The 23,765-nt window shown below is 47.6% G+C and overlaps 1 protein-coding gene across 2 annotated transcripts in view; it reads left to right on the top strand.

Moving 5' to 3' along the window:
* The first annotated feature begins 689 nt into the window (after positions 1 to 689).
* The window catches only part of dync1h1 (dynein, cytoplasmic 1, heavy chain 1), a 36,087-nt gene continuing 13,011 nt past the window's right edge, over positions 690 to 23,765 (top strand). Inside the window, exons 1-52 of one of the 2 annotated variants that reach the window (XM_073826994.1) lie at positions 690 to 1,026; positions 1,788 to 1,875; positions 1,961 to 2,134; positions 2,218 to 2,473; positions 3,920 to 4,106; positions 4,197 to 4,468; positions 4,547 to 4,774; positions 5,439 to 6,515; positions 6,647 to 6,826; positions 6,911 to 7,060; positions 7,143 to 7,289; positions 7,394 to 7,534; positions 7,613 to 7,789; positions 7,882 to 7,992; positions 8,074 to 8,193; positions 8,274 to 8,513; positions 8,595 to 8,750; positions 9,406 to 9,519; positions 9,597 to 9,707; positions 9,798 to 10,007; positions 10,090 to 10,236; positions 10,321 to 10,487; positions 10,569 to 10,742; positions 11,007 to 11,172; positions 12,957 to 13,145; positions 13,222 to 13,416; positions 13,944 to 14,226; positions 15,209 to 15,309; positions 15,384 to 15,543; positions 15,639 to 15,879; positions 15,972 to 16,155; positions 16,268 to 16,480; positions 16,567 to 16,805; positions 16,888 to 17,044; positions 17,124 to 17,351; positions 17,788 to 18,018; positions 18,106 to 18,246; positions 18,316 to 18,549; positions 18,706 to 18,912; positions 18,997 to 19,118; positions 19,200 to 19,365; positions 19,457 to 19,620; positions 19,788 to 19,917; positions 19,995 to 20,128; positions 20,209 to 20,323; positions 20,403 to 20,564; positions 20,638 to 20,852; positions 21,027 to 21,231; positions 21,385 to 21,558; positions 21,639 to 21,758; positions 21,841 to 21,961; positions 23,499 to 23,694. In XM_073826994.1, the coding sequence (XP_073683095.1) occupies positions 774 to 1,026; positions 1,788 to 1,875; positions 1,961 to 2,134; positions 2,218 to 2,473; positions 3,920 to 4,106; positions 4,197 to 4,468; positions 4,547 to 4,774; positions 5,439 to 6,515; positions 6,647 to 6,826; positions 6,911 to 7,060; positions 7,143 to 7,289; positions 7,394 to 7,534; positions 7,613 to 7,789; positions 7,882 to 7,992; positions 8,074 to 8,193; positions 8,274 to 8,513; positions 8,595 to 8,750; positions 9,406 to 9,519; positions 9,597 to 9,707; positions 9,798 to 10,007; positions 10,090 to 10,236; positions 10,321 to 10,487; positions 10,569 to 10,742; positions 11,007 to 11,172; positions 12,957 to 13,145; positions 13,222 to 13,416; positions 13,944 to 14,226; positions 15,209 to 15,309; positions 15,384 to 15,543; positions 15,639 to 15,879; positions 15,972 to 16,155; positions 16,268 to 16,480; positions 16,567 to 16,805; positions 16,888 to 17,044; positions 17,124 to 17,351; positions 17,788 to 18,018; positions 18,106 to 18,246; positions 18,316 to 18,549; positions 18,706 to 18,912; positions 18,997 to 19,118; positions 19,200 to 19,365; positions 19,457 to 19,620; positions 19,788 to 19,917; positions 19,995 to 20,128; positions 20,209 to 20,323; positions 20,403 to 20,564; positions 20,638 to 20,852; positions 21,027 to 21,231; positions 21,385 to 21,558; positions 21,639 to 21,758; positions 21,841 to 21,961; positions 23,499 to 23,694 (10,073 nt within the window). In that variant the 5' untranslated portion in view covers positions 690 to 773. The remainder of the gene's footprint in view (positions 1,027 to 1,787; positions 1,876 to 1,960; positions 2,135 to 2,217; positions 2,474 to 3,919; positions 4,107 to 4,196; positions 4,469 to 4,546; positions 4,775 to 5,438; positions 6,516 to 6,646; positions 6,827 to 6,910; positions 7,061 to 7,142; positions 7,290 to 7,393; positions 7,535 to 7,612; positions 7,790 to 7,881; positions 7,993 to 8,073; positions 8,194 to 8,273; positions 8,514 to 8,594; positions 8,751 to 9,405; positions 9,520 to 9,596; positions 9,708 to 9,797; positions 10,008 to 10,089; positions 10,237 to 10,320; positions 10,488 to 10,568; positions 10,743 to 11,006; positions 11,173 to 12,956; positions 13,146 to 13,221; positions 13,417 to 13,943; positions 14,227 to 15,208; positions 15,310 to 15,383; positions 15,544 to 15,638; positions 15,880 to 15,971; positions 16,156 to 16,267; positions 16,481 to 16,566; positions 16,806 to 16,887; positions 17,045 to 17,123; positions 17,352 to 17,787; positions 18,019 to 18,105; positions 18,247 to 18,315; positions 18,550 to 18,705; positions 18,913 to 18,996; positions 19,119 to 19,199; positions 19,366 to 19,456; positions 19,621 to 19,787; positions 19,918 to 19,994; positions 20,129 to 20,208; positions 20,324 to 20,402; positions 20,565 to 20,637; positions 20,853 to 21,026; positions 21,232 to 21,384; positions 21,559 to 21,638; positions 21,759 to 21,840; positions 21,962 to 23,498; positions 23,695 to 23,765) is intronic. The other variant, XM_073826995.1, reaches the window with a different exon arrangement.

The following is a 23,765-nucleotide window of genomic DNA, read 5'->3' as shown; positions in this document are numbered from 1 at the left end:
AAAGTTAATCTATCAGAGAACTTCTCAAGTGTTACCTTGTCTTTCTTTGACTTGTGCGGCATCATGCGTGACAGGATCTGTGCGCGCGCTCGGTATTAATATCAACACATGCGCGCGCGCGGCCGCTGATTGGCAGCTACTAATCACGTGATAGCAGTCGCTCATGTACAGTTCAAGTCAGTGTAGGTTTATAGTCAGTTAATGTAAATTATCATTAAGGTTGATTTAGTGAAAGTGCAAGTCAATAAGAACTATGGTTTAGAAAGTAAGAGATAACACACCTGTGTTATAATATTACCTCAAATGTTTCTGTCTTTGTGTTGCTTCCTAAAAAATCTCATCAGTCCGTCACTTCATAAGGATAATTCTGTGATTAAAAGACATGGCCTGTTAAAGCATATCAGTTGATATAAGACTAATATCATTTTGGATACCCATAAAACATTATTTCCATGTGTGATGTTTATTCATTTTATTATTATTTTGTGTTGCATATCATGTCATCGGGTGTGATAAACGCTTCATTGCAGCAGAGACGCGCTGACGCGAGCGCGTGTGACGCTTGTCGGCTGTGTGGGATTTGTAGTTCTACTGTCACGATCACTCATTCGCTCCGCGAGTGGAAAAACTACATATCACAGACATCCGCGAAACAATAAAGTTTGCCGACGCGCGGGGCGCTGGTCATTCCGGTGATGTGTCAGAGTCCGTGATACAGCGCGATCTCTCTCACAGCTCAATCATCGGCTCTTTGCGTTTCATCGCGTCGGGAAATGTCTGACAGTGGCGGAGGAGAGGACGGCGGCGGCGGGATGGAGGTTTCTGCGGCCGTGCAAACGGTGGCGGACCCGTCTGTTCTGCAGAAACACATCCGTAAGCTCGTGCCGCTGCTGCTGGAAGATGGCGGCGACGCGCCCGCTTCTCTCGAGAGCGCGCTGGAGGAGAAGAGCGCGCTCGAGCAGATGAGAAAGTTCCTCTCAGATCCTCAGATTCACTCGATTCTGGTGGAACGAAGCGCGCTGAAAGGTTAAAAGTCGCACGACACGATCATCCATTAAACGCACATTAAGGGGTTAAAGGCGTTCACGTGTATGATTAAGATCAGGATTACATACATTCATCTCTCAGTGTCTGGGTGCGGTTTTGCTGTGATTGTCGTCGATGTGATTATTGTTTATTGTATATGATTGTAGCAGGGTTTGTGTAGCCCCGCCCTGTTTGAGCCGCTACTGTCAAATGTCAAAATTAAAGTTCACCCATATGTACATTTCAGAAACAGTGGTGTAAAGAGACCGTAAAGCTGCTCGAATCTGTGGGAAATGTCAATAATAAATGATCGATGCGCGTTCAGGGCGTGTTTGCTGCACTGCAGATCAGTGACATCACGATCGACGCCATCTGAGATCAGCTACTAACCCTGAGCATTAGAAACAATTACATTTACATTTACATTTATTCATTTAGCCGACAATCAATTACGATGATTACAGTCATTTATCCTCGCAGTGATGACAATGAAGCGCTTTGAACGAGACACAGCGATGCTCTGTGCTCTATTTAGTGTGAATATGTTCTTGTTTTAACTGTAGTGCTGTTGTGTTTGTGTTGTGACTCCAGGCAATATCACACAAACACCAGCTACTGACTATATTTATCTATATTTATCTGCTGCTGTCACAGTCACATGCTTAGATTGTTCTGTTGGGTTCACATCAGATGATGTGTTGAATGCTCATTTATCTCAAACGGTTGTTTGTTTGTAACGAGATGCTGTCGTTGATTGGCAGAGGATGTTGGTGATGAAGGTGAGGAAGAGCGTGAGTGCATTTCCTACAGCGTCAGCATCGACATCCATTACGGCCTCAAATCAAACAGGTGACGGTCGACAGCTCATTAAACATTTGGTTGCTCTGTATGTTTGGTTTTGTCATGTTCTGATTGGAAATGCTTGCTCTTTCAGTCTGGCCCTGATCAAGCGGACGGGAGTGATCGACGCGGACAAACCCATCTCCACTCAGGTGCGAGTTCTGACTTTAAGCGAAGATTCTCCGTACGAGACGCTGCACTCCTTCATCAGCAATGCCGTATCTCCGTACTTCAAGTCCTACATCCGAGAGTCCGGCAAAGCCGACAGGTAACGTCCGCTCTGAGCTCCAGAGAGAGTAACAGATCTCATTTTCAGACTAAACACGTCGTTGTTTCTGTGTGTCTGCTCAGGGATGGAGATAAAATGGCCCCATCGGTGGAGAAGAAGATTGCGGAGCTGGAGATGGGCTTACTGCACCTGCAGCAGAACATCGAGATCCCTGAGATCAGTCTGCTCATCCACGCCAACATCACCAACGTGGCCAAGCAGTGCTATGAGCGCGGAGAGAAGCCCAAGGTCACTGACTTCGGCGATAAAGTGGAGGATCCCAGCTTCCTGAACCAGCTGCAGTCTGGAGTCAACCGCTGGATCCGGGAAATACAGAAGGTTTGAGACTCGTGTCCTTCAGATGATGCTACATCATTCATACTGTATTAGGGGTGGGGGAAAAAACGATTTTCTAGTTAATATAATGACGAATGGTCCTGCTCCAGATCCTGAGCACCACTGACAAACATCTAATCTTGTGAAATGTGTGGTAAGTACTATCGTAAATCCAAACTGAAAGTAAAAAGCGAGCTTTATCAGGAAGATAATGGTTATTAGGAAACACTTATTTCTTGAGTCAGGACTACCCATACTATAGACTGGTGTGTTTTTGTATAAAAACGCTGGTGCATTTGATGTCCATTGTGCACAAAACATATGATGAAAAAATGTGAATCGTGATTAAAAACTGAATAGATTTTTAGGCACCTAAAGATACCCACCCCTAATAAATATCACAATATAAACTAGGTCTGGTCATCACCAAATACTTTGCCTGATAGTGTATGGTGTGGAGAACGTCTGAATCTGCAGAATCTGTGTTTGTCTTATGAGAGTCTGTGTCTCACCGAAGAGCATAGACAGCACTGAGAAATGCTGATTTATCTCATTTACACAACCTGCATATTTATATAAGTATAATTTATATAAGCAGGAAAATATCAATGAAATGTAATTAAAATGTCAAGAGTTGCAGTGTTTTGTAGTTTAGCGGGGTTAATGCAGGCATGTAAAAATCCTGATACGGTTTGCTCACAGTTTCAACTTTTCCCACGAGACGCTGCAGAACATGGAGAAAAAACACGAAGCCTAAGAATTAAAGTTTGATTCAAAGCTTTATTCTTTCTAGGTGAAGAAAACAGCAGATCTTTTACTGAAGTGACCTTTAACAAGTTTTTTTCCAATGACAGTTAAATGGAAATCTAAACAAAAGGCTTAAAGATATGGTTCACCCAAAAATGAAAAATTCTGTCATTAATTACTCACCCTCATGTTGTTCCAAACCTGCGAGACCTTTGTTCATCTTCGACACAAAGTCTGAGAGCTCTTTGGCCCTCCATAGACAGCAAGGGTACCACAGTTAAGGTACAAAAACGTAGTAAAGACATCGTAATTTGATAATTAAAAGCTGTTATGAAGATCTATTTGCATAATGATTAGAATTTCATCTTACTTTTTGTCCATGTCAATATCAGCATCTGTGCTGAGTCTCTGAATAAAACTGAGCAGTTCTTTCCTCCATATTCTCACTATATCAGACTATAAGAGCCATAAATGCCTCATGGATTTAATGTGATGCAAACAAAGCACATGTATGTTTGACTTTTTTTTCTTTTATTTCTATTTTCATTTAGATTTTGTCTAACGGTTTAATGAATTGTTTAATTCTTAGCCCTGATAATTAGCCTATCAGGACAGCCTTCATTTGTGATGTTTTTTTGGACACTTCTCTAGTCTGGCCTACAGTTGATCAGGATTTCAGGTTTGTGCTGCGGTTTCTTTCAGGTGACTAAACTGGACCGAGACCCGGCGTCTGGAACGGCTCTGCAGGAGATCAGCTTCTGGCTGAACCTGGAGCGCGCCCTCAACCGCATTCAGGAGAAGAGAGAGAGTCCGGAGGTGCTGCTCACGCTGGACATCCTCAAACACGGCAAACGCTTCCACGCCACGGTCAGCTTCGACACCGACACAGGTGACCCATCCGTTAGTGATTTATCTTACGGTGTTATTCCACGACGGTCCACATTTCTGACGTTTGTCAATGTTCTCGTGTTTTTCTCAGGCCTGAAGCAGGCTGTGGAGACGGTGAACGACTACAACCCTCTGATGAAGGACTTTCCCCTCAACGATCTCCTGTCCGCCACCGAACTCGACAAGATCCGTCAGGCGCTGGTGGCCATTTTCACTCACCTTCGCAAGATCAGAAACACCAAATACCCCATCCAGCGTGCGCTGCGTCTGGTGGAGGCCATCTCCAGAGACCTGAGCTCTCAGCTGCTCAAAGTCCTGGGCACCCGCAAGCTCATGCACGTGGCGTATGAGGAGTTTGAGAAGGTACGACTGATCTAACTTCACTCCTTCCTCCTGCAGAGACAAACACAGCTCACGCCTCACGCTCTCCTTCCTCCACAGGTGATGGTGGCGTGTTTCGAAGTCTTCCAGACGTGGGAGGACGAGTACGAGAAGCTGCAGGTGCTCCTGAGGGACATCGTGAAGAGGAAGAGGGAGGAGAACCTGAAGATGGTGTGGCGTCTCAGTCCGGCCCACCGCAAGCTCCAGGCCCGATTGGACCACATGCGGCGCTTCAGACGACAGCACGAGCAGCTGAGAGCCGTCATCGTTCGCGTGCTGAGACCTCAGGTACCGAATCTGACGCCGCCTGGCTGTTGTGTGAAGGGAAGCATTGTTCTGATGCTTTGAAATGAAATTCTGATCCTTCATCGTCCTGGACCACAAAACCAGTTATAAGTTTCAGTTTTCAAAATTGAGAGTTAAATCATCTGAAAGCTGAATAAATAAACTCTATTGATGTATGGTTTGTTAGGATAGGACCGTATGTGGGCCGTATGTTTTCAACTATTTGAAAGTCTGGAATCTGAGGGTGCAAAAAAATCTAATTATTGAGAATGACCTTTATATAGTTGTCCACGTGAAGTTCTGAGCAATGCATATTACTGATCAGAAATTAAGTTTTGATACATTTTCTGTAGGAAACGTACAAAATATCTTCATGGAACATGATCTTTACTTAATATCCTAATGATTAATCATTTTGACCCATACAACGAATTTTTGGTTTTTGCTACAAATATACATGTGCTACTTCAGACTGGTTTGTGCTCCAGGGTCACATATGAGCATTAACATGAAGCTACATTCACACTGTCTGTTCATATCTAACCATTTGTGCATCCGATTGGAACTTGCAATCGTACAGGCATAAAAATTATTTGTGCCTGACGTATAAAAAGTCTGGATTTATTAAAGCTAATAATGTGAGTTAAAAGACTTTGACTCTCACCAGGTGTCTGCCGTAACCCAGCACGCTCAGGGAAAGACGGCCGAACCCGACGACATGAAGGTGACCGAGGTGCTCTTCGACGCCGCGGATGTCAACGCCATCGAGGAAGTCAATCTGGCCTACGAAAACGTAAAGGAAGTGGATGGACTGGACGTCTCGAAGGAGGGAATGGAGGCCTGGGAGGCGGCCATGAAGCGCTACGACGAGCGCATCGACCGCGTGGAGACTCGGATCACGGCACGCCTGCGCGACCAGCTGGGCACCGCCAAGAACGCCAACGAGATGTTCCGCATATTCTCCCGCTTCAACGCCCTGTTCGTGCGGCCGCACATCCGCGGAGCCATCCGAGAGTACCAGACGCAGCTCATCCAGCGCGTCAAAGACGACATCGAGGCTCTGCACGACAAGTTCAAGGTGCAGTATCCTCAGAGCCAGTCCTGCAAGATGAGCCACGTGCGAGACCTCCCTCCGGTCTCCGGCTCCATCATCTGGGCCAAACAGATCGACCGGCAGCTGACGGCCTACATGAAGCGCGTGGAGGACGTTCTGGGGAAGGGCTGGGAGAACCACGTGGAGGGTCTGAAGCTCAAGCAGGACGGCGACAGCTTCCGCGCCAAACTCAACACGCAGGAGATCTTCGACGACTGGGCTCGAAAGGTGCAGCAGCGCAACCTGGGCGTGTCCGGCCGCATCTTCACCATCGAGAACACGCGCGCCCGCGGACGCACCGGCACCGTCCTGAAGCTCAAGGTCAACTTCCTGCCCGAGATCATCACGCTCTCCAAGGAGGTGCGCAACCTGAAGTGGCTGAGCTTCCGCGTGCCGCTGGCCATCGTCAACAAAGCCCATCAGGCCAATCAGCTGTATCCCTTCGCCATCTCGCTCATCGAGAGCGTCCGCACCTACGAGCGCACCTGCGAGAAAGTGGAGGAGAGGATGTCCATCTCGCTGCTCGTGGCCGGCCTCAAGAAGGAGGTGCAGGCGCTCGTCACCGAGGGCATCTCTCTGGTCTGGGAGTCCTACAAACTCGACCCTTACGTCCAGCGTCTGGCCGAAACCGTCTTCAACTTTCAAGAAAAGGTGACTAACCCAAGACCAGTCAAACTACAGTACCAACTGTGTGTGTCCATAACTCTGTTGGTGTTGTGTAGTGTTTAGCGTCAGGATGAAAAGACGTGATTGTCATTAATTTGTGTCTATTTCACTCTTAGGTGGATGATCTTCTTCTGATCGAGGAGAAGATCGATCTGGAGGTTCGCTCACTTGAAACCTGCATGTACGAGAACAAGATGTTCACCGAGATCCTCAACCGCATCCAGAAGGCCGTGGACGACCTGAACCTGCACTCGTACTCCAATCTGCCCATCTGGGTCAATAAACTGGACATCGAGGTGAGTTCAGCCGGACGTGAGCGCGGAGGACACGTCTGTCCGTAGAGTCCCGTTTACTCAAATGCCATCGTGTTTCCTCCGTAGATCGAGCGCATCCTCGGGGTGCGACTGCAGGCGGGTCTCAAAGCCTGGACGCAGGTTCTCAGGGGACAGATGGAGGACAAGGCTGATGTGGACATGGACACCGAGGCTCCTCAAGTCAGTCACAAGCCCGGAGGAGAACCGAAGATTAAGGCAAGCGTCGTCGTGTAGTTTTGAGCCCGTCTGCGTCGATGAATCGTAACCGTACGCTGAACTGTTTTCTTCATCCGAACAGAACGTCATCCATGAATTGAGGATCACAAACCAGGTCATCTATCTGAACCCGCCGATCGAAGACTGCCGCTACAGGCTTTACCAGGAGATGTTTGCTTGGAAGATGGTCATTCTGTCTCTACCCAGAATCCAGAGTCAGAGATATCAGGTCTGTATGTTTGATTTCCACAGTATGCTAAAAAGGTCAACGGCTGCCAGCAACTGTCTGGTTATTATTGTAGGGACTCTCTTTAACGTTTGCTCTTTACGCAGGTTGGTGTTCACTACGAGTTATCGGAAGAGGAGAAGTTCTACAGGAACGCTCTGACCAGAATGCCCGACGGTCCGTCTGCGCTGGAAGAAGCGTACAATGCTGTGAAGGAGATCGTCTCAGAGGTGGAGCAGTACGTGAAGGTAACGTCTACTCTTTGAGCGAGCGAGTGAACCGTATTCAGACGCGAGCGGCTGGATTGACTGCGTTTGGTCTTTCAGGTGTGGCTCCAGTACCAGTGTCTGTGGGACATGCAGCCCGAGAACATCTATAACCGTCTGGGAGAAGACCTCAACAAGTGGCAGGCGCTGCTGGTGCAGATCCGCAAAGCCAGAGGCACGTTTGACAACGCGGAAACCAGGAAGGACTTCGGACCGGTCATCATAGACTACGGCAAGGTCAGGAGGAAACCGCTCATGGTTTGGTCATGATGATGTTTCTCTCCGTGAGTGATCATGCTGAAGTGTCTGTTTTAACGTGTGTCGTTTAGGTTCAGTCCAAGGTGAATCTGAAGTACGACTCGTGGCATAAGGAGGTGCTCAGTAAGTTTGGACAGATGTTGGGCAACAACATGCAGGACTTCCACTCGCAGATCTCCAAGGTTTGAGCTCTCGCCGACGGGACGTGTCGTGTTTGCTTGCTGAAGCGAACGTGTCTGAACTGTTCTGTGATCCTCTTCTAGTCTCGTCAAGAGCTGGAGCAGCATTCGGTGGACACGGCGAGCACGTCTGACGCGGTGACCTTCATCACGTACGTGCAGGCGCTCAAACGCAAGATCAAACAATTCGAGAAGCAAGTGGATGTGAGTACGATCTACCTGGTTCAGAGTCTTAAACATGATTCTGTGGAGGAGGCGTTATTGAAGTCTCTCTTCTCGTGCAGATGTTCCGCAACGGCCAGCGTCTGCTGGAGAAGCAGCGGTTCCAGTTCCCGCCGTCGTGGCTGTACATCGATAACATCGAGGGCGAGTGGGGCGCCTTCAGCGACATCATGAAACGCAAAGACACGGCCATCCAGCAGCAGGTGGCCAACCTACAGATGAAGATCGTGCAGGAGGACCGCGCCGTGGAGAACCGCACCACCGATCTGCTGTCCGACTGGGAGAAGACCAAACCCGTAGCAGTACGTATCTGGAAACGGTCTGAGAGCGGAGGACTCTGTCTGTCGGTCTCTTTCAGTGTTTGTCTCTTGTTGTCGCTGTAGGGGAGTCTGCGACCGGAGGAGGCGCTGCAGTCGCTCACCATCTACGAGGGCAAATTCGGGCGTCTGAAGGATGACAGAGAGAAGTGTGCGAAGGCCAAAGAGGCGCTGGAGCTGACGGACACCGGTCTGTTGAGCAGCAGCGAGGAGCGAGTGCAGGTGCGACACTACTGAGATTCTGTTCTTTAGATGTATCTCTGTTAGAAACGTGTTGATAAGGGCTTGTATTTTGTCCAGTGGAGTGTTTTAAACACATTAACCAACTAACAATCACGAAATTCAGTTTCAGCTGTCAATGAACTTATTTACAGGCATTTCACAATAACCTAACTAATAAACATCACTAATCGCAGGACATTAAGTTGGTTGTTTTGCATTACAAGTTTTCTAAAATAGTTTTAATTTGCAAACGAGGCATTAATCTAGTATATGTGCTAGTATGCAGAAATATGGACATTTGGATATTCAGAGTTTTGTTTGATTTTAGAGTTAAAGGTTTTTTTTAAAGGGATTTTTTTTTTACTCAATAATTCAGAAAATACTGTCAACAGACCAAAAAAAAAAAAAAACACATTTTCACCATGTTTTAGGTGCAGATGTCACGTAAATCAGTGTGAATGAAATTGGACATTTTCTTTCCATTAGCCTGAAAGATGTGATATGGAAGCAAAATGGATCTCAAAACTGACCAGTGCATGAAAACACACTGGTTCAGTTTTCTCACATTACATTTTGAGTTCAGACTTTGTCAAAGACCCTGTTCTGCTCGTAGCGCTCCCGTTAACGTGTCTCATGTCTGTGCGCGCTTCGTCAGGTGGCTCTGGAGGAGCTGCAGGATCTGAAGGGCGTTTGGTCGGAGCTGTCGAAGGTCTGGGAGCAGATCGATCAGATGAAGGAGCAGCCGTGGGTCTCTGTGCAGCCGCGTAAGGTAAGAGACGCGCCCGCCGTAACGTGACTCGTACCCGAATGTGGCTTTCAATGAGTCTGTGGTGTTCTTCTGTACAGCTGCGCCAGAGTTTGGACGCTCTTCTGAACCAGCTGAAGAACTTCCCCGCACGTCTGCGGCAGTACGCCTCCTACGAGTTCGTGCAGAGACTGCTCAAAGGATACATGAAGGTGAGCCGCTCCGACACGTGACGGGGGACCCGTAGGATGCTGGGATAGAGCCAGAGAAACGCTTTAACCGTTACCCGTGTTGATCTCCAGGTGAACATGCTGGTGATCGAGCTGAAGTCGGAGGCGCTGAAGGACCGTCACTGGAAGCAGCTGATGAAGCGTCTGCACGTGAACTGGGTTCTGTCGGAGCTGAGTCTGGGTCAGATCTGGGACGTGGATCTGCAGAAGAACGAGATGGTGGTGAAGGACGTGCTGCTGGTGGCGCAGGGAGAGATGGCTCTCGAGGAGTTCCTCAAACAGGTCAGCAGACCGTCACACACCTGTGTGTGTGTGTGTGTGTGTTAAAGATGTGTGTTTACACACCGTTTCCTTCTCACTGCAGATTCGTGAAGTGTGGAACTCGTACGAGCTCGACCTCGTCAACTATCAGAATAAGTGTCGCCTGATTCGCGGATGGGACGATCTGTTCAACAAAGTCAAGGAGCACATCAACAGTGTGTCTGCCATGAAACTCTCGCCCTACTACAAGGTACCGAACAGAACCAGAGAAACTATATGTTAGAGAGAAACATTATAAGGCAGTTCCTCCGTTACACGTCTCTGTTCTCGGCAGGTGTTCGAGGAAGACGCTCTGAGCTGGGAGGACAAACTCAACCGAATCATGGCTCTGTTTGACGTCTGGATCGACGTTCAGCGCCGATGGGTTTACCTGGAGGGCATTTTCACAGGAAGCGCAGACATCAAACACCTGCTTCCAGTGGAGACGCAGCGCTTCCAGAGGTCAGTGGCTGGTTCGATCACGTGAATGTGCTGAAGAACGCAAGCTTTGAACCTGAACGTGTGACTCGTTTGTTTCCACAGCATCAGCACAGAGTTTCTGGCCTTGATGAAGAAGGTGACCAAGTCTCCTCTGGTCATGGACGTCCTGAACATTCAGGGGGTTCAGAGGTCACTGGAGAGACTTGCTGATCTGCTGGGAAAGATCCAGAAAGCGCTGGGAGAATATCTGGAGAGAGAGCGTTCGTCGTTCCCCAGGTCAGACGTAGTTTTGGTCTTGTTCAGATTTCTCTTAACCCTTTCATATGATTTAGTAACCAAAAAAAAAGCTGTCAAATTTGAGCATTTTAATCGTTTTTGGAAGATTTGCAGTTTTTGCAGTGGTGTATTGAAATGATTTTAACAATCTGCCAAACATGTTGGTTGTGTTTAGTTGGTAAAATAATTGCAGGCCTTATCTCAGCGTTCGTGATCACGGTTGTCTAAATGCTGAAGACTCGACCTCGTTTCCGTTTGCCTCAGGTTCTACTTCGTTGGTGATGAAGATTTGCTGGAGATCATTGGCAACAGTAAGAATGTGGCCAAACTGCAGAAACACTTCAAGAAAATGTTTGCTGGAGTTTCAAGCATCCTGCTGAACGAGGACAACACCGAGGTGCTGGGCATCTCGTCCCGAGAGGGAGAGGAGGTACGGCTCGTCCTGAGAGACACATCTGCAACACATTTTTATTTTTATTTTTTAATGCAAACATCTAATAGGAGACTCGTTCAGTTTTACAGAAGACACTAATGACATGTATTCAGTTCAAGTGTTTATCTTCTGTGATAGCGCCAGTGCGGTTAAGTTGAGAATATGAGTGAATAGGGCTGGGCGATTTGGCCTAAAATCAAAATCTCGATTAATTGAACATTTTAACTCGATTACGATTAATGAACGATTATTTTATTTATTAATAAAATTATATTTAATTATATTTATATAATATTTATTTTTTTGCCCTCATAGTTCACTGACAAGTAGGGATGCACCGAAATTAAAATTCTTGGCCGAAACTGAAAACCGAAAAAGAGGGAACCAAGGCCGAAAACCGAAACCCCGAAAGAATTATGCCAATTATTAGTACCATTCCTTTTATGGCTATGACTGTGTACTAATCTTACTAGAATCAAGGCATTGCAATTGCATACATTAATATTAAAGTTTCAAAGAATAAATCCAATTATATTAATTTAAACAATTATTATCAATCAAGTATTTTATTACTTGACATATACATATATTTTACTGCCTTTGTTTAAATTGTTTAATCGTTTACATTTTTATAACATTGTCTTCTGGATCCATCACATCATAGACTGTAAAAAAAATTCACATTTACAAGTCTACGCGTTTCTCTTCCAGCAGGAGGCGCTGTCAGACTGGTATACAAAGCAGCGCAACAAATGACTTTGAAACGTGCAGCGCTCAGATTTATTCAATGGATAGCCTTTTGAAGTTTCATCATTTCTTGTCTTTCAGTCCCCACATTTAACGCCTGAAATCATAATTAATACTTTCTTAACCCCTAATAACACTGCAGTTTTCAATTAAAATTAAGAGCTTTATTTCAAGAACCGATTTTCTGAAACAAACCTTGCACAATATACGTTTCTTTTTATACGTTTCCCACCATGTTCAGGGCACAAGGAAAATATTAGGGGACTAAATTAATATCAGCATATGAAGTATAATCGTCTCTCATTGTCTCTGAGAGAATGCACGTCAGATGCTGAAAATCCGTTTTCACTTTCATTTTAACATTGCGCAGTTTTCACGTTGCTTGTGTGATATCCATTGGCTCACCTCCATGGTTTAAAACATAAATATTAATAAAAATACAGTATGAAAAGACATATCTTTAAAATATTGTGACGTAACACCAACGTAAAGCTAATGTTTTTCACTCACTGAAAGCTACATCTATCTCGATCTCTGCTCTTATCACTGCACACACGACTGCAGACACAACCCCTCTGGAAATTTCGGCAAAACAAGTTTTGCAAATCGCTATCCGTGGGTCTTTCCATACGTCCACACCGCAGACGTGTTGCTTCAGACAAGCACGTGCAGGCTGCGGTTTCTGTTTGTGTCAACATACTGTTTCGGCCGTGTTGTTTCGGTGATAAAAGTCTTTCGGCCGAAAACCGAAAATGCACTTTCAAAGTAGAAAATAAGCACTGTCTTCTAAACAAAATTACTTTTGTATATCCTGTAAATTTTTTAAGCTCTCCATGGACATGTCGGCGGAATAACGTAATGTAACGGAGCGGGGTCACGTGACTCCACACGCGGTACTGTTTTTAAAGGGAAAGTAATCGAAATAATCGACCTGGAAACATTTGATCGATTATAGGTTCTGAATGTCGATTTCGATTATTTTTCGATTAATCGCCCAGCCCTATGAGTGAATATTAACGCACTGTTGTTTTCAGGTGCTCTACAAAACGCCGGTGTCCATCACGGAGCATCCGAAGATCAACGAGTGGCTGACGCTGGTGGAGCGCGAGATGCGGGTGACGCTGGCCAAACTGCTGGCCGAATCCGTCACGGAGGTGGGCGCCTTCAACAAGGGCACCGGCATCGACCTGAGCACCTACATCGACTGGATCGACCGATACCAGGTGACCCGTCCTCCCAGATTAAACCAGCATCTGTACGTTAACGTGAATGCTTAACCTCCTTCTCCGCTGCGTTCAGGCCCAGCTGGTGGTTCTGTCCACCCAGATCGACTGGTCCGAGAACGTGGAGAACGCTCTGAACACCATCGCCGGAGGGGACGACATGGGTCCGCTGCAGGGTGTGCTGGTCAACGTGCAGGCGACGCTCAACCTGCTGGCCGACACCGTTCTGATGGAGCAGCCGCCGCTGCGCAGGAGGAAGCTGGAGCACCTGGTGAGGACATCAGAAGCTCATGTAGATGTCTGCTGATCATGTGTGAATGTGGAGATTAATGCAGCTTGAGTTGGCATTCATGCTGCTGAAAACCACGACTTGCTTATAGCTTCTGTTCATCGCATTTGTTTTGTTTTTGACTCGTATGTGAGCACTCTGACACCACGAAACAAGCAAAAACAGCAATGCCAGGCTTTTTAGTTGGTTTTAAAATCTGAAACCTTGAGTAGAAAGTCTTCAAATCAAAAATCATTAGTTAATTAAGTGGTTTCTCTAAGCTACTTACACATTTTGTTTATTTCTTAAATTGGTCTTTAAAAGGTTTGATCGTCTTAAATTTACCTTGTAAAACCTGCTCAGTACGATGCTCATCCTTCTGATGCACAGAGATGCAGAGTCTGTGAAGCGTTAGTAAGACAACTCTTCGTGAGCCCTGTCTGATCATCCGGAGCTGCAGATGTGTGCGTGAGGACGTTTATGAGTTGTGAGATGCATGATTTATTTATTTATTTTTTTGGTTCCCATAGATCACAGAGTTGGTTCATCAGAGAGACGTGACCAGAAATCTGATGAAGAACAAGATCGACAACCCCAAATCCTTCGAGTGGCTCAGCCAGATGCGCTTCTACTTCGACCCCAAGCAGACGGACGTCCTCCAGCAGCTGTCCATTCAGATGGCCAACGCCAAGTTCAACTACGGCTTCGAGTACCTGGGCGTGCAGGATAAGCTGGTGCAGACGCCGCTGACCGACCGCTGCTACCTGACCATGACGCAGGCGCTGGAGGCCCGTCTGGGAGGATCGCCCTTCGGTCAGTCTGTCCATATCGCCTTTCCTCCCAGAGTCCAGCACATAGATGTCTACACTAGGGGTAGTCCCCGAATAATCAAAGAGTCAATATGAGGAGCCTGATTCAACTACTCCCAATAAGTTAAAGAAGATCACATCCAGAACAAAAATTTACAGATAATTTACTCTCAGTTTTTAATCAAGATGTTCATGTCTTTCTTTATTTAGTTGTAAAGAAATAGTTTTTTGAGAAAACATTTCAGGGATGTTCCACAAATACTGGAGTTTGAACTTCCAAATTGCAGTTTAAACACCGCTTCAAAAGACTCTAAACGACCAGAGATGAGGAAGAACGGTCTTATCTAGCAAAACAATTGGTGAATTTCAAAAAAAAAAATCTATTTATGTCCTTTTTAACCTTAAAGCTCGTCTTGTCACCTGGTTTAAGACAGTCAGGGTATGTCGAAAAACTCCCATCTCATTTTCTCCAACTTCAAAATCGTCCTACATCGCTGCAGAAGTACTGACCCAGTGTATGCAAAGATCAAACACCTTTTAGAAAAAAGGTAAAACAGTGATGAAACTGCATTTTGGAAGTTCAAACTTGAGGGCATCATATCCATTATATAGAGAAACATCCTGAAAAGTTTTCCTCAAAAACAATTTTTTTTTTTACAACTGAAGAAAAACAGACATGAACATCTTGGATGGCAAGGGGCTGAGTAAATGACCTGTAAATTTGTTGTTTGACCTGAACTACTCCTTTAACTGTATTCAAAACATTATTTATCCCGTTTGCATCTGTGAGTTGTCCATTACACATTTTCCCGTTTGTGTTAACGTCAATATTTATGACTGCTGAATGTCTGACTACTTGACTTTTGGTAATGTATTTTGCCCCCAAACATACGATTCGACTATCAGCGAGATTTGGCTATTCTGATTCGACTGTGAAAATCCTGAATGTGGTGTATGCGGTGATGATGGATATTCTTGTTGTGTAGGTCCTGCTGGAACCGGAAAGACCGAGTCCGTCAAAGCTCTGGGTCACCAGCTGGGCCGCTTCGTCCTGGTCTTCAACTGCGACGAGACCTTCGACTTCCAGGTACGATCGGTGTCACGGGACGGGTGTCGGGGTCAATAACGGGTCTTTAACCGCAGGTTTGTCTGGTCTTGCAGGCGATGGGCCGCATCTTTGTGGGTCTGTGTCAGGTGGGCGCCTGGGGCTGTTTCGACGAGTTCAACCGTCTGGAGGAGCGCATGCTGTCTGCCGTTTCTCAGCAGGTTCAGTTCATCCAGGTGGCCTTGAGAGAACACAGCAACCCCAACCGAGACCGCAGTGCGTACATGAAATAGATCAGAACGTCATCGACAAAACTGAATTAAACGCAGATGACGACCCCATGTGATCAATCTTTGCTCTGGTGTGTTCAGGTGTGCCCGTCACCACGGAGCTGCTGAACAAACAGGTGAAGGTGAGTCCGGAGATGGCCATCTTCATCACCATGAACCCCGGTTACGCCGGACGCTCCAACCTGCCCGATAACCTCAAGAAGCTCTTCAGGAGTCTGGCCATGACCAAACCCGACCGCCAGCTGATCGCTCAGGTCATGCTGTACTCGCAGGGCTTCCGCACCGCTGAGATTCTCGCCAAGAAGATCGTCCCGTTCTTCAAGTACGCTCGTGTCTGGATGAGGACACCGGTTCAGCTTGTTGTTGTACTTGTATGAAGTCATAATGTAACCTGGCTTTTGTCTGTCGTCGCAGGTTGTGTGACGAGCAGCTGTCGTCTCAGTCTCACTACGACTTCGGTCTGCGAGCGCTCAAAAGCGTACTGATCAGCGCCGGAAACGTCAAGAGAGAACGCATCCAGAAAATCAAACGAGAGAAGGGCGAGCGCGGTGAGGACGTGGATGAGAACGAGATCGCGGAGAACCTTCCGGAGCAGGAGGTGAGTTGAGCGAACGGAAGAACAGCTCGTCATGTGAGTCAGTAGAGCGAACCCACGGCTTGTGGTTGTTATTGCTGTGATAGCTGACCGCGTTCGTGTGCTCGATCGTCAGATTCTGATCCAGAGCGTGTGTGAGACCATGGTGCCGAAGCTGGTGGCCGAGGACATCCCGCTGCTCTTCAGTCTGCTGTCGGACGTGTTTCCCGGCGTTCAGTACATGCGAGGAGAGATGACGGCGCTGCGAGAGGAGCTGAAGAAGGTCTGCGCCGAGATGTACCTCACGTACGGAGACGGAGACGACGTGGGCAGCATGTGGGTGGAGAAGGTAAGATGCGTTTCTTAGCTCATCTGTTCCTGAGAAACCGGTCAGTCGTGAGCCTTAACCTGTTTGCTTCTCCTCTTCTTCCTCAGGTCCTGCAGCTGTATCAGATCACTCAGATCAATCACGGCCTGATGATGGTCGGTCCGTCGGGCAGCGGGAAGACCATGGCCTGGAGAGTTCTGCTCAAAGCGCTGGAGAGGCTGGAGGGTTTGGAGGGCGTCGCTCACATCATCGACCCCAAAGCCATCAGCAAAGACCACCTGTACGGCACTCTGGACCCCAACACTCGCGAGTGGACCGACGGCCTCTTCACGCACGTGCTCAGGAAGTGAGTCGTCGTCTTTCGTCGCAGCTCTGATTGTGATTTTTGGGTTGGTTCAGATGTTTGTCATCATGTGCTGTGTTTGAAGGATCATCGATAACGTTCGTGGAGAGCTGCAGAAGCGTCAGTGGATCATCTTCGACGGTGACGTGGATCCCGAATGGGTGGAGAATCTGAACTCTGTGCTGGACGACAACAAACTCCTGACTCTTCCCAACGGAGAGCGTCTCAGCCTGCCGCCCAACGTACGGACCAGCTGATCTAATGATTGAGTCTGATGATGATGATGATGATGATGATGATGTCACTGCTCTCGTCACACAGGTGCGCATCATGTTTGAGGTGCAGGACCTGAAGTACGCCACGCTGGCCACCGTGTCTCGCTGCGGGATGGTCTGGTTCAGTGAGGATGTTCTCAGCACCGACATGATCTTCAACAACTTCCTGGCACGTCTGCGGAGCATCCCACTGGATGAGGGTGAGGATGAGGCCCAGCGCATGAGGAAGGCCACAGAGGATGAGAGTGAGGAGGCCGCCTCACCTATGCTGCAGGTACGCCAGCCTGAGACTGAAGAGTAACGACACACAAAACCATAAGAAATTATCGAAATATCACTGGTCGCTCTATATAATAATGATGATAATAATAATAATAATAATAATAATATGTCTTGGTAAGATGAGATTGAAATGATCCAAACATATAATGCAACGCAATCCAATGATGATTGAGAGACAAACAAACGTTCCTCAAAAGATGCGAGATGTTTTGGAGGCTTGGGAAGATCATTCCTCCACTGAGGAACAGAGAAAGGAAACTTTCTGGAAACAAACGTTCCTCAAGATTCTGATGATCAGATTTGAGATTATGGAGAGTCAAGTATAGCCAAGCTGCTTCAGTCCAGTCCTGTTTCAGCACGGGCCGGATAACCAATAGTCCCGATCCGTGTCCTTCATGCTTATACTTCCTCTTGTGTTTAATCCACAGATCCAGAGAGACGCTGTTGCGGTTCTGCAGCCGTATTTCACCTCCACCGGTCTGGTCATCAAGGCTCTGGAACACGCGTCCAAGATGGAGCACATCATGGACTTCACGCGGCTGCGCTCGCTCAGTTCGCTCTTCTCCATGCTGCATCAGGCCTGCCGCAACGTGGCCCTCTACAACAACAACCACCCCGACTTCCCCATGCCCATCGACCAGCTGGAGAAATACATGCAGGTGCGGCGGACGTGAACGAGCCGGTTCGAGCGTTTACGTGCTAGAATAAACGACAGATGCGTGCTAACCTTTACCTGTGTCGTGCAGAAATATCTGATCTACGCGGTGCTGTGGTCCTTCTCGGGCGACAGCAGGCTGAAGATGCGAGCGGAGCTGGGTGAATACATTCGCCGCATCACCACCGTGTCGCTCCCGTCTGCGCCCAACGTGCCGATCATCGACTACGAGGTGAGTCTCAGATTGAGTGTGAATGTTTGAGGTGAGCGTGTGACACTAACGCTGCTCTGAATCCGTCAGGTGTCCATCACGGGCGAGTGGCAGTCCTGGCAGGGTAAGGTGCCTCAGATCGAGGTGGAGACGCACAAGGTGGCGTCGCCGGACGTGGTGGTGCCCACTCTGGATACGGTGCGTCACGAAGCTCTTCTCTACACCTGGCTGGCCGAACACAAGCCTCTGGTGCTCTGTGGGCCGCCGGGCTCCGGAAAGACCATGACCCTCTTCAGCGCCCTGAGAGCCCTGCCCGACATGGAGGTGAGCGGCACTCGACATTCACTGGACGCTTCGGAGGATTACGTTTGGAAAACCAGAGTTTCTTTGTACAGATTACCCCATTTCAAATGCAGATCCACTGGCACAGCTGTTAGGTACGCTAGTTTGACAGTTTATGGAAAATGTGTTTTTCCCCAGGTGGTGGGTTTGAACTTCTCCAGCGCTACGACCCCAGAGCTGCTGCTGAAGACGTTCGATCATTACTGTGAGTACCGCAGGACTCCTAACGGCGTGGTTCTGGCTCCCGTGCAGCTGGGCAAATGGCTGGTGCTCTTCTGCGACGAGATCAATCTGCCCGACATGGACAAGTACGGCACGCAGAGAGTCATTTCCTTCATCAGACAGGTGCGTTGTGAGCGTGCGACTGTCTGTGTTCGGCTGCTGCTGTTGTGTTTGTGTGGGGTGTAACCGGTGGTGTGTTGCTTTCAGATGGTGGAACACGGCGGCTTCTACCGCACCTCAGACCAGACCTGGGTGAAGCTGGAGCGGATCCAGTTCGTCGGTGCCTGTAATCCTCCCACAGACCCTGGCAGGAAGCCGCTCTCTTACAGGTTCGCCCGTTGGCATCCTCACTAATAAAGGCAGAGATGTGTTGGGCGACGTCATGAGCTAACCCGTGTGACCGTTCGCAGGTTCTTGCGTCACGTGCCGGTGGTGTACGTGGACTATCCCGGCCCCGCCTCGCTCACGCAGATCTACGGCACCTTCAACAGAGCCATGCTCAGACTCATCCCGTCGCTGCGGACCTTTGCTGAGCCGCTCACGGCCGCCATGGTGGAGTTCTACACGATGTCTCAGGTTCGTGATTTAAACGCTTGACGCTCGTGGCCGAGCTGATGAACGCTGTTCTCGGCTGCTTTGGCTTGAACTGTATGGTGTGTTTGAACAGGAGCGGTTCACTCAGGACACGCAGCCGCACTACATCTACTCTCCCAGAGAGATGACCCGCTGGGTTAGAGGCATCTTTGAGGCTCTGCGGCCGCTGGAGACGCTGCCTGTGGAGGGTCTGATTCGCATCTGGGCTCACGAAGCGCTGCGACTCTTCCAGGACAGGTGAGTTCAAGGCTCTGCTCAGACCTGTAGAACACTTTGCAACATTGTTCCAAAACGGGAAGCAAAATGGTAACATTTTCTTCTAATTGTGTTACATTTCAAAGCGTACCAAAACGTATAAGAATGTGGTTCATTGTTGTGAAATTGCTCACTGATTCTCCTGACAGATTGGTGGAGGATGAGGAGAGACGCTGGACGGATGAGAACATCGACACGGTCGCCCTCAAACACTTTCCCAACATCGAACGTGAAAAAGCCCTCAACAGACCCATCCTGTACAGCAACTGGCTCTCCAAGGTGAGTGACCGGCTGAACTCCTCCAGACCTCACCGCAGACTCTGAGACGACTGACCGCTTCTGGTGTTCTCCTCTAGGACTACGTTCCCGTGGAGCAAGAGGAGCTGCGCGACTATGTGAAGGCCAGACTGAAGGTGTTCTACGAGGAGGAGCTGGACGTTCCTCTGGTGCTCTTCAACGAGGTCCTGGATCACGTGCTGAGGATCGACAGGTACGGAGAGCCCGTCAACACAGCTGTTAATGTCACCCCGCTGACGCTTCAGTAACGTCACGATGATGTTCTCTCTCCAGAATCTTCCGTCAGCCGCAGGGTCACCTGCTCCTGATCGGCGTCAGCGGCGCTGGAAAGACGACGCTCTCCCGCTTCGTGGCCTGGATGAATGGACTGAGTGTCTATCAGATCAAGGTTGGAGCAAACAGACGTTTGATTGCGTGTCAGATGTAGTTTGTTTAAGGCTCGTGTAACTCCGACGGTGTCCACGCAGGTCCACAGGAAATACACCGGCGAGGACTTTGACGAAGACTTGCGCACGGTCCTCCGCCGCTCCGGCTGCAAGAACGAGAAGATCGCCTTCATCATGGACGAGTCGAACGTGCTGGACTCTGGCTTCCTGGAGCGCATGAACACGCTGCTGGCCAACGGAGAGGTGCGAACGTGAACGAAGAACCGCTGTCCGTCTCCGTCTCGTCACGTGTTCTGATCGCTCTGTGCCGTTGCAGGTGCCCGGTCTGTTCGAGGGAGACGAATACGCCACACTGATGACGCAGTGCAAGGAAGGAGCGCAGAAGGAGGGCTTGATGTTGGACACTCATGAGGAGCTGTACAAATGGTTCACCAGTCAGGTGATCAGGAACCTTCACGTGGTGTTCACCATGAACCCGTCATCAGAGGGTCTGAAGGACCGTGCGGCCACCTCTCCTGCCCTCTTCAACAGGTCCGTATGTGTGTTTGCCACGATCTACTGTTTGAACAGGAAAGCAGGACATTTTGCTCTTGATGTCTCCTAAATAAGGAACAGTTAGTGTTTGCTCATGGACCACAGTGGGGAAGATGTAGGATTGTGTGTAGGATGGGTGTCACGTGTTTGCTGTGATGCGTTTCTCCTCAGGTGTGTGCTCAACTGGTTTGGCGATTGGTCCACTGAAGCGCTTTATCAGGTGGGGAAAGAGTTCACCAGCAAGATGGATCTGGAGAAGCCCAACTACAAAGTGCCCGACTACATGCCTATCGTATACGACAAACTGCCGCAGCCGCCCACACACCGTGAGGCCATCGTCAACGGCTGCGTGTTTGTCCATCAGACGCTGCACCAGGTCAGAGAGCGTCTCCATCACCGTCTGATCAGATTCACATTGGCAACTTCAATGCATGCTGTGACACTGTATCTCTCTCTCTGTGTGTGTCTGTGTGTGTGTGTGTGTGTGTGTGTGTGTGTGTGTGTGTGTGTGTGTGTCTGTGTGTGTTAGGCTAACAATCGTCTGGCGAAGCGTGGCGGCCGCACTATGGCCATCACCCCGCGCCACTACCTGGACTTCATCAACCACTACGCCAACCTGTTCAACGAGAAGCGCAGCGAACTGGAGGAGCAGCAGATGCATCTTAATGTGGGTCTGCGCAAAATCAAAGAGACCGTCGATCAGGTGCGTGCTTCACACCACATCACGCGTACAGATGCAGACACGCACACTCGTTTAGCGTTATTAACCGTACAATGCCTCAGGTGGAGGAGCTGCGGCGTGACCTGAGGATCAAGAGTCAGGAGCTGGAGGTCAAAAACGCTGCTGCCAATGACAAGCTGAAGAAGATGGTGAAGGACCAGCAGGAGGCAGAGAAGAAGAAGGCAAGAGTCTTCGTTCAGCGCATCGCTTCAGTCCTCTCGAGTGGCTTCTCTCGTAACCCCCGGCTGTCGTTTTCTTTAACAGGTCATGAGTCAGGAGATACAGGAAGCGGTTTACAAACAGCAGGAAGTGATTAAAGACAAGCAGCTGAGTGTGAAGCAGGATTTGGACCAGGTGGAGCCGGCCGTCATCGAGGCTCAGAACGGTACGGTTCTCTCCGCTCTCCTCTGCTCTTCACGGCTGGTGTTGCTGTTTGTCCAGATTTAGATGTTGAGAGAATCTGCTCACGTTAAATACAGTGTCAGTTTGAAATAGTTTTCCTGATCCACAAAGGAAATATTCACTGCTGCATGCCCCAAATGATGCTCCATGTTTGAGAAATATTTGGCCAGTGCCCAGAATGACTTTACATTTGCTCAGAAGCGCCACCTAGTGGCCGGCAGCAAGGTTATTTTCGTAAACTAAAACTAAGACAAACTCTTGATCAGAAAACATTTTCGTAAACTGACATAAAATAAAAACGAAAAAATAAATGAAAAACTAGAACAAAACGAAACTAACAACTTTTATTGATAAACTAACTGAAATAAAATAATAATTATCAAAAATAAATAATCGTTTTCGTAATCATTACGTTCTCACCCCATGGTGAAAAATGAAGACTGCGACCTCAATAGCATGCGCATTGAATCTAGGCTACTGCATCAGTTTCTATTGATGTACGTTATATAACACAAGCGATCAAACCAATATACTAGAGCTGCTTTATCGTTAAAGGATAGAGATTTAAACACCCACAGGATCTCATTTCTAAATGACAATGATTCCCCATGTCTATTAAACCTTTGAAAAGTCTTACAGGAACATTTAAATCTGTATTCGCACTGACAGAGAGAGCAGTCATCATGTTAATGTAAAAAAAAAAAACGGCTTCACAAATAGTCTTTTCAAATACCCATCATTCATATTATCACAGCAATAGTCTGATTAAAGGTCATAGTTTGGATATAAACACTGAAGTCTATGGTAGAGATCAAAACAGAGCAGTCATCTTTTGAAAGTAACTGGCGCTTGTTTGTGTCGATTGCATTGTTTGGCCACTAGATAGAAACAAGCAACTGTTAAAAAAAATATTTATCAATGAATAGAGATTGATAAAAAAAAAACGCAGATTCATCCAGTAATGTTTTTGTGAGCAAGTCATTTATTTATTCAAACAACTTTTTCATAAATTTAATATAAAAAAATGGTGTTTTAAATATTCTATTTTAAATACAAATATTATGTATTAAATTATTAATAATTCATTTAAATAAATTAAACACTTTTAAATAGACTGAAGCAATTCATATTTTGTCTCACATTATTTTGCTTACTTTAGAATTTCCAGGAAATCGTGATCTAAAACTATATAAAAACTAAATAGAAATGTGTTCACAAAATAGAAACTAAACTAATACTAACAAAATTGTTAATGAAACTAATAAAAAATAAACTAGATTTTATTCCAAATTTGTAAACTATATTAAATTAAAAGGAATTGAAAATAGCAAAACTAAATTAACCTTAGCCGGCAGTGATCGTGTTCGTTTCCAGAGGCATCAGTGGATATTTCCTTCCGTTCTTTCTGCTTTCAGCTCTTTCTTGTGTGTGTTTGCCAGCGGTGTTTGGTGTTCTTTTCACTGCGCTAACCTCTTCCTGTCTTCACTCTTTCCTCTGCTCACGGCTTGTGGCTCGTTTAGCTGTTAAATCGATTAAGAAGCAGCACTTAGTGGAGGTGCGATCGATGGCCAACCCTCCGGCGGCAGTCAAGCTGGCTCTGGAGTCCATCTGTCTGCTGCTGGGCGAGAGCACCACCGACTGGAAGCAGATTCGCTCCATCATAATGCGCGAGAACTTCATCCCCACTATTGTGAACTTTTCTGCCGATGAGATCAGGTGAATGGCTGCTGGGTGCGGAGCGGCGGCCGTAGCGTCCAAAGAGGACCACCGTGATCCGCGTCTCTGCG

This window comes from Garra rufa, chromosome 21 (assembly GCF_049309525.1).
Source record: "Garra rufa chromosome 21, GarRuf1.0, whole genome shotgun sequence".
Lineage (NCBI taxonomy): Eukaryota > Metazoa > Chordata > Actinopteri > Cypriniformes > Cyprinidae > Garra > Garra rufa.
Note: the sequence above shows the minus strand (reverse complement) of the source record. Positions and strands in the feature narration are given on the sequence as shown.